The sequence below is a fragment of the Nicotiana tabacum genome, chromosome 8 (assembly GCF_000715075.1).
Source record: "Nicotiana tabacum cultivar K326 chromosome 8, ASM71507v2, whole genome shotgun sequence".
Classification (NCBI taxonomy): Eukaryota; Viridiplantae; Streptophyta; class Magnoliopsida; order Solanales; family Solanaceae; genus Nicotiana; species Nicotiana tabacum.
Genome location: NC_134087.1, coordinates 161,905,675 through 161,915,083, shown reverse-complemented (window position 1 = coordinate 161,915,083; position 9,409 = coordinate 161,905,675). Strand labels below are relative to the sequence as shown.

The window sequence follows — 9,409 nt, the reverse complement described above, 5'->3', positions numbered from 1 at the left end:
AAGACAATTTATAATTTGTATCTACTATACTTTGCTCGAATTATAACTCCAGCTTATTATTTGGTTTCATTAAATATAGGATGCATACAAATTTCTTGCTTATCGCATTCGATGGCAAATGGACATCAGATTACAAGTACTTAGATCATAAAACAAAGCTTTTCCTTATAAATGATGGGACTTCGTTTGAAGAATTCATGAGTAAAATTTTTGAAGTTATGGAGTTCAACAACAACAAGTTTGAAGCAAAAGTATGGCTTAATATCAACCTAGGTACTGCTAAGGGAATACAAGTGACAAAAGATGAAGATCTTAGCTTGTGTATGATGCTTTTAAAAAATGATCCATACTATAAAGGTTCCAAATTTGTTGTTGAAATATCAGAAATACCAGATCAACAACCAAAAGGTAATGCAATAATGGAAATTGACAATCAATAATTATTGCACAGAAACACATATGTTCCGGAAGAGCAGGTAATGCTGATATCTGAAGTAGCAGAAGATGCCAATTTATGACATTACAATGGAAAATGAAATTGTAATTCCTGTGGAAGATCAACAGATTGAATCACTAGACACTATTGAAGAAAGAAAAAGGAAAGTAAAAGGAAAGGCAAAAGAATCCCCATCAATAATACTAAAGGAAAATGCATCATTGGATGATGTAAAACTCGGGTCAGTTTTTCAAGATAAAAATGCTATGATTAGATGTTTTTGCTTAGCAGCTATAAAGGAGCACTTTGAGTTTTATGTTAAGAGGTCAAGTAACACAAGATATTCTTTGGTATGTGCTGATGAAAAGTGTGGTTGGACTGTTCGAGGTTCAAGAATTACAGAATCAACACTTTTTAAAATAGTTAAATTTCAGAGAACACATGAGTGCTCGGTTGATATTAGAAAATCACACCAAAGACAAGCAACTTCAAATGTGATTAGAGATTATATGATTAACAACTTAAGGGACATAGCTACTGAAGTAAAGCCTAAGTTTGTCATTTCGGAAATGAAAAGAGCACATGGAATAGATGTTGGTTATGGAAAAGCATGGCATGCTATTCAAAAAGGGTTATCTTTATTAAGAGGAACAATTGAACAGAATTATGAGCAACTGGCATCATATTTGTATATGATCGAACAAAAAAATCCTGGATCATATACTAATATTCAGAGAGATGCAGAAAACAGGTAAATTTCTTATGTTTATGTATAAAATAGTGGCCTTCAAAATTTAGGAATAAATTTTGTCCAGTATATTATACTGAATTCTCGTGTGAATGTTTGTCCTCCAGTATGTTATAGGGGATATTTTATGGGATGTTTTCCTTGTGTAAGCTTTCTCTCCAGTATATTTTATGGGATATATGCCTTGTGTAAGCTTTTACGGGATGTCCTCCAGTATATTTTACGGGATGTCTGCCTTGTTTAAGTTTTCTGTCCAGTATATTATACTGGATGAGTTCTGTTTAACCTAGAAGTTTGTTTTATTTGTCATTACTTTTTTGAGTGATTATTCGTCTTCTTTTCTTATTATGATCTTTAATCCAATATATAATATTTGAGTTTTGTTTGATTTCAGTATATTTTAATGGAAGTCTGTCGTCTTTAAGCTTGTTGTCTAGTATGTTATTAGTATTCAGCTTGTCATATGGTATAACTGAAAGTTATTTACTTTTCAATCGAACAAGTTTGTTTACTTGTTTTTCATGTATGGGGCATCAATTTCTGGGTGAAAGTATTGTAGACCACTTATTGCAGTTGATGGAACATTTCTAAAAAATAAATATAGAGGTGTTCTGTTAGTGGCTGTTACAAAAGATACAAATAACCAGATTTTCCCTATAGCATTTGGGGTAGCGGATTCAGAGAATAACGAATCATATGAATGGTATTTCAGAGAATTAAGAAAAGCAATTGGGATTCGTAAGGATTTAATGTTTTTGTCAGATCGACACAAGGACATTGCAAATGGTATTGCAAAAGTTTTCCCTGAGTGCTACCATGGTATTTGCATATATCATTTAGAAAAGAATCTGAAGCAAAGAAGAGTGAGAAACACTGTACTAAACCTTTTTCAAAGTGCTGCAAGAGTATACCTTCAATCAGAATTTGATGACTTCATGTCCCAAATAGCTGCTGTTGATAAGAAAACATTCAATTATTTGATGGAGGAACCACCAGGAAGGTGGGTTCGTTCACATTTTCCGAGAAGACGATATGATATGTTAACAACAAATATTGTTGAGTCAATGAATAATGTTTTGAGACGTGCAAGAGAATTGCCACTTTTAACAATGATGAATTTCATACAAGAAAAGTTGCAAAGCTGGTTCTATGAAAGAAGGACAACTATAGAAGAAATATTCCGTGAGATATCAAATTGGGCAGAAGCAACATTGGAAGAAAAAATTAAACTAGCTTTTACAATTAGAGTATTGCCCATTGATCGACTCAAATTCAATGTCAAAGAAGGGGGTATGGAATTTATTGTTGATCTAGACAAAAGAACACGTGATTGTTGTCAATTTCAGCTAGATGAAATATCCCGTGAACATGCAATTGCTGCAATTGACAGTATATATCAAAAGAAATCGGCCTTTTGCTCAGCCTATTATTCAAGGGACTTTTGGTTGAAAACATATGAAGGGCAAGTAAATTCTGTAGGTGATTCATCAACATGGGTTATACCAGACACTATTAAATCAGAAATCACTAAGCCTCCAGATGCAAAAGTAATGCTAGGAAAAAGACAGAAGAATCGACATGTTTCCGGTACAGAATTCAAGAAGGAACCAAGATGTTGTCGCTGCAAACAATATGGGCATAACAGAACAAATTGCACAAATTCTGCTGTAGTTCATCCTTATGCAAGAAAATACAGGAAAACAAATGATTGATTATATACAATAAGGTTGCATTGTCTGATATGAAAAAGTGATTGTAATCCCGAATAATTTGTTTGGTATTCTTGTTTTTTAAAATATTATTACTGTCTATTTTTTTTTGTTTCTTGATTTGCTGCAAAAAAAAATTGGTTTATGATGTTCCAGTATAAGATACTGGACATTAAAATTTCGGAACGTATAGCTCCAGCAAAATATACAGGAACATAATTTTAAATTATTTAATTACAGTAATTTTTTCTAATTACCAATTTTGCACTATTTTACACTTCTCCATTATAATATACTGGCTTATATCCCTTCATAAGTAGAATTTCCAGAATATTTTATACGGAGTAACCAAAATTGGTCAAATTTAGCTTAAAAAATTCTGAATTTTTCAAGCCCAGTATTAAATACGGGACATAGTGGTTTAAAAATATATAACTGCAGTGTCATATACAGGAAATAAAAGATTAAATTATGTAATTCCAGTAAATTGTACTAGATACCAAGTTTTCACTATTTTCCAGTTCTCCATTATAATATGCTGGCTTATATGCCTTCATAAGTAGCATTTCCAGCATATTTTATAGGGAGTAACCAAAATTGGACGAATTTAGGATAAAAAAATCAGGATTATTCAAGTCCAGTATTAAATACAGGATATCATGTTTAAACAACATATAACTCCAATGTAATATACATGAAACAAAATAATTAATTATTTAATTCCAGTAAATTGTTCTAATGTGACGACCCAAAGGGTCATCACCGGTTTTCTCCCTTTTTTAGTGCTTTCGAGGCCTTGAAAACCTCACCTTTAGTTGCCTCGATTTGCGTGCGCAGCTCGGGCACGTAGCCGGAAAAGTTTATGTGTTAAATTATGTGAAATTTGATAAATTGTGGCTTTAAAATGGTTAAAGTTGACTTTGGTCAACATTTTGGGTAAACGGACCCGGAACCGTGATTTAACGGTCCCGGAGGGTCCGTAAAAAAATATGGGACTCGGGCGTATGCCCGAAATCGAAATCCGATGTCCCGAGCCCGAAAAATGAATTTTTAAAAGAAATAGTTTTTCTGAAATTTATTTGGAAATTTGAAATAAAAATGAATTAGAAAGCATTGGTATCGGACCCGTATTTTGGTTCCAGCGCCCGGTACATGTCTTATATGTGGTTTAAGCGCTTCCTGTGAAATTTGGTTGAAATCGGACGTCGTTTGACGTAATTCGGACTTGAATTCCTAAATTTGAAAGTTTATGAAGTTTGATAAAAAAAATGATGATTTTGAGGCTTGATTCATTGATTTTGATGTTATTTTGGCAATTTGATCGCTCGAGTAAGTTAGTAGGATGTTATTGAGTTAGTGTGTGTGTTTGGTTAGGATCCCCGAGGGCTCGGGAGTGTTTCGGAAGTGTTTCGGAGTGGTTTTGGCCTTAGAAAAGTTGCAGAAAATAGCAGTTCTGGTGTTCTGTTATCCAGTGCTATGCAAACGCATAGGCCTTTCCGCGATCGCATAGAGTGAGTTTTCAGGTGCCCTGTTTGTTCTATGCGGTCGCATAGATCCTCCTGCGATCACATATAGTAGCCACCATTTGTTATATGCGATCACATTCCCCTTCCGCGATCGCAATGCATAAAAACCAAACCCGGAATGGAGCCCTTTTTCTTCTATGCGTTTGCATCAGCCCTTCCGCGATCGCAATGACCAGCTTCCCCTTACCCTATGCGATGGCATTACCTTCTTCGCGATCGCATAGGGCATTTTTGCCCAATGATTTTAAATACCCAAAACAGAACAGTGGCGAGGTTTAGTCCATATTTCACACGAGTTCTTCTTCTCCACAGCTCTTGAGCGAATTTTTTAGCACTTCTTCACCAAAGCTTCTTGGGTAAGTAAATTCTCACTCATTTCCTTCATCTTCCTTCATTAATTAATGATTTTCTAAACCTAAATCATGAAATCAAAGTAGAGATTAGGGGTTTTGGGTAGAGTTAGGTTTTTGAGAATTTTGAGTGATTCAACCTCAATTTGGGGTCGGATCTTAAAATAAATTATATATTTGAACTCATGGGGTTATGTGTAATCGGGTTTTGGTCCGAGCCTCGTGTTTGGATCATGTGGGGCCGGGGTCGAATTTTTGTATTTTTGGAAGAATGCTAGAAACTTCATATCTAAGCTATGGGATTTTGTTATCGAGTTTTTATTGATATTATTGAATTAATTATGCCTAGATATCGTTGTTTCGGAGTCGGATTATAAAGGAAGGGCGGTATTTGAGGGTTGATTGCTATTCTTTGGACCGAGGTAAGTGCTTGTTCTAACTTTGGCTTGAGGGAATAGGATTAGAGTGTTGTTTGCCATTTGCTAATTGTGAGTACGGTGTATAGGCATGGTGACGAGTATCTATACACCGGAGTCTAGCATGACCATGAGTCTTATTTGTGTTTATTCGGATTTTGTGATACCTCTTCCTTGCTAAATCGATAAATTTCATATAATGTGAAGAGTTTGAGGAAGAATTATGATTTGTACATTCTTGGAGCATTGGCTCGAGTATATCATAAAGCGTGAAAGTATATGAAATGATTGAACCCCTTTGGAGCGTTGGCTCAGGTGGTAAAGTGAGATAAGAGGTAAAATTGAAAGAAAGAGAAAGAATTATTGAATTGCTCCCTTGCCGGGATGCTTGTTGTTTTGTTGACTATCTCCCTTGCCGGGGTGCTGAGATTATTGATATTGTTCCCTTGTCGGGTTTTTAACTGCTTAATTGTGCTCCCTTGCCGTGAGTTTGTATTCCCTTGCCGGGATTTCTATAATTATTTGTCTACTCCCTTGCCCCTTTATTTGTGATTGTTGTTTGGGTGAGGAAGAGTGATAAAGCACGAAGGGTGATGCCGCGCATTGTTTGCTATTGTGAGAAAAGAGTGTAAAGCATGACGGATGATGCCGTGCCGCACGATGTACCATTCCGTGCCGATTTTATTGATTATATGGTGAGGAAAGAGAGTAAAAGCATGAAGGGTGATGCCGTACATATTTTATTTATATGATTGCTTTGGTGAGGATGAGAGTAAAAGCACGAAGGGTGATGCCATGCATTTGTTGCTTTCTAATTCTTTGTTGATATCCGAGTTATGTTGTTTCTTTCATTACTTGTTCTTATTTGATTTACTTCGAGGTTATAGATTTCCTTACCCTGTTTGCCTTGTGATTGTTGTTTGGGTGAGGAAGAGCGTAAAACACGAAGGGTGATGCCGTGTACTTTTTTGGTGAGAACGAGAGTAAAAGCACGAAGGGTGATGCCGTGTATTGTTTTTGGTGAGAACGAGAGTAAAAGCACGAAGGGTGATGCCGTGCAAATTGTTGATTTTTGATTCTTGTTGACATTTTGGCTTTGTTACTTCTTTTTGTTATTGAGGATTTCTATTTGAAACTGTTAGCTCCCCATAACATGCTCGCCCCTCTTAGCTGTTTAAATTCTGTATATTTCCTTTTATTGCATATATCTACACAAGTTATTTTTGGTAGGTCCTGTCTAGCCTCGTCACTACTTCGCCGGGGTTAGGCCAGGCACTTACCAGCACATGGGGTCGGTTGTGCTGATGCTACACTCTGTGCATATTTTTGCACAGATCCAGGAGCAGCTTTTGGACCTCAGCAGTAGGATTTGATCGGGAGCTGACTTCAGTCCAGAGACACCGAGGTAGCCTTGCTGACGTCCGCAGGCCCAGAGTCTCTCTCTCTCTCTCTCTCTCTATTTATTTAGTTTGTTATCTTTTGTATCGAAACAAACAGTTTATAACTTTCTTTCAGACGATTATATTTAGTAAATCTTAGAAGTTCGTGAGCTTTATGACACCAATCTTGGGTAGAGGATTATGTTAAACCTTCCGCATTTAATCCCAGTTATGTAAGTTTAAAGACTTCCGCTTTTATTTAATTGTCTCGTGTTGCTTATATTGTTGCGATTGTTATCAGAAATGTTTTAATACTTGGCTGGCCTAGCTCCAATAGTAGGCGCCATCACGACTCCCGATGGTGGGAAATCTGGGTCGTGACAAGTTGGTATCAGAGCACTAGGTTACTTAGGTCTCACAACTCACGGACAAGCTCGGTAGAGTCTGAGGGATCGGTACGGAGACGTCTGTATTTATCCCGCAAAGGCTACTGAGTTAGAAAAACTTCACATCTGTTATTTCTTGTCGTGCGGTTCTATTTCCCCAATACTGATTGAATTTCTACTCCGTTCTTTCGCAGATGGCGAGGAAACATGCTTCCTCATCGATCCCACAGCAGTCCGAGCCCCCAGCAGCAGCTCCTGTTAGGGGCAAAGGGCGAGGCCGAGGCAGGGGCAGAGCTCAGCCCCGAGCAGCAGTCCCAGAGGTGGAGCCTCATGTTGATTATGATGATGAGGTTCCAGCTCCAGCAGCTCCGGTAGGGCCAGCTCAGGTCCCAGAGGGTTTCATTGACACCCCAATTATTCAGGACACCCTGGTTCGATTGGTGGGCCTTATGGAGAGAGTCACCCAATCAGGTTTGCTTCCTGTGGCACCAACCACTTCTTAGGCTGGAGGAGGGGCTCAGACTCCTGCTACACGCACTCCGGAGCAGGTAGCTCCCCAGATTCAGACTCCAGCGGTTCAGCCAGTTGAGGTAGTTCAGCCGGGTGCCATAGCTCAGACCGGCAATGGAGCGGCTATATCCATCGATGCTTTGTGGAGACTGGATAGGTTCATCAAGCTCTTCACTTCTACTTTTGCCGATGCATCTACTGAGGATCCCTAGAATTATCTAGATAGCTGCCACGAGGTTCTCAGAAATATGGGTATTGTTGAGACCAATGGGGTTGATTTTGCTACATTTCGCCTGTCTGGATCCGCCAAGACTTGGTGGAGGGATTATTGCTTAGCGAGACCAGCCGGATCGCCATCTTTGACTTGGGAGCAGTTTACAGTGTTGTTTCTAGAGAAGTTTCTCCCCGTTACTCAGAGAGAGGCCTACCAGAGGTAGTTTGAGCGCCTCCAGTAGGGGTCTATGACTGTTACCTAGTATGAGACCAGGTTCATCGATTTAGCTCGCCATGCTCTCATCATACTTCCCACCGAGAGAGAGAGGGTGAGAAGGTTTATTGATGGTCTTATGCTACCGATTCATCTTCAGATGGCCAAGGAGGCCGGGGGCGAGATCACATTTTAGGAGGCGGCCAATTTGGCCCGCAGAGTGGAGATGGTTCTGTCACAGGGAGGTGGTCATGGGTCGGATAAGAGGCCCCGTCATTCAGGCAGATTCAGTGGTACCTCGTTTAGAGGTAGAGATTCGTATGGTAGAGGCCATCCTCCTAGGCCCTTTCAGTCAGCTCTCCAGGTATCACATGGTATCTCAGGTGGTCGTGGTTCTCAGACGCATTATTTGGATCAGCAGTCCTTTAGTGCACCACCAGCTCCCATCAGTGCACCGCCGCTTCAGAGTTTCCGAGGTGGTCATTCAGGGCGACAGGGTCAGCAGTCTCAGTAGCCAAGGGCTTGTTACACTTGTGGTGATATGGGTCACATTGCCAGGTTTTGCCCTCGAGCTTCGGGTAGTTCTCAGCAGCAGGGTCCTCGTCCTATGATTCAGGCACCAGTTTCTCCATAGCCTGCCCAACCAACTAGAGGCGGGGGTAAAGGACATAGAGGTGGAGGTAGAGGTCATAGAGGTGGAGCTCAGACCGCCAGAGGTAAGGGTCAGCCAGCAGCCGATCGTCCCAGGGATGTGATTTAGGGAGGTGGGGCCCAACCCCGATGTTATGCTTTGCCAGCCAGGCCAGAGGCTGAGTCATCCGATGCTGTTATTACAGGTACTATTTTGGTCTGTGATAGAGATGCTTCAGTGCTATTTGACCCTGGATCTACGTATTCATATGTGTCGTCCTATTTTTCACCCTACCTGATTGCGCCTAGTGAGGCCTTGAGTATTCCTATGTATGTATCTACACCAGTGGGTGATTCTATAGGGGTTGATCGGGTTCATCATTCCTGTGTTGTGGTGTTTAGGGGACTTGAGACCCGTGTTGATTTGTTGCTCTTAGATATGGTGGATTTCGATGTTATATTAGGGATGGATTGGTTGTCCCCGTATCATGCGATCTTGGATTGTCATGCCAAGACTGTGACTTTAGCCTTACCGGATTTTCCCCATTTAGAGTGGAGAAGGACTCCTGGTCGTTCTACTCGCGGTGTTATTTCGTATGTGAAGGCTCGGCGTATGGTCGAGAAGGGGTGTTTGGCCTACTTGGCTTATGTTCGTGATTCCAGTGCTGAGATTCCCTCTATTGATTCTGTGTTCGTGGTTCGTGAGTTTTCTGAGGTTTTCCCATCAGACTTGCCAGGGATGCCACCCGATAGGGATATTGATTTTTGCATCGATTTGGCTCCGGGCACTCAACCCATTTCTATTCCGCCGTATCATATGGCCCCGCCAGAGTTGAAAGAGTTGAAAGAGTAGTTGCAAGACTTGCTTGAGAAGAGTTTCATTAGACCCAGC

General features: G+C 40.0%; 1 protein-coding gene across 1 annotated transcript; it reads left to right on the top strand.

Annotated features, from left to right (window-relative positions):
• The first annotated feature begins 525 nt into the window (after positions 1 to 525).
• LOC107762947 (uncharacterized) lies at positions 526 to 2,896 on the top strand. Its single transcript, XM_016581344.2, has 2 exons — positions 526 to 1,187; positions 1,789 to 2,896. The coding sequence occupies exons 1-2, from the start codon at positions 526 to 528 to the stop codon at positions 2,894 to 2,896; spliced, it is 1,770 nt and encodes a 589-aa protein (XP_016436830.2).
• The last annotated feature ends 6,513 nt before the right edge of the window (positions 2,897 to 9,409 follow it).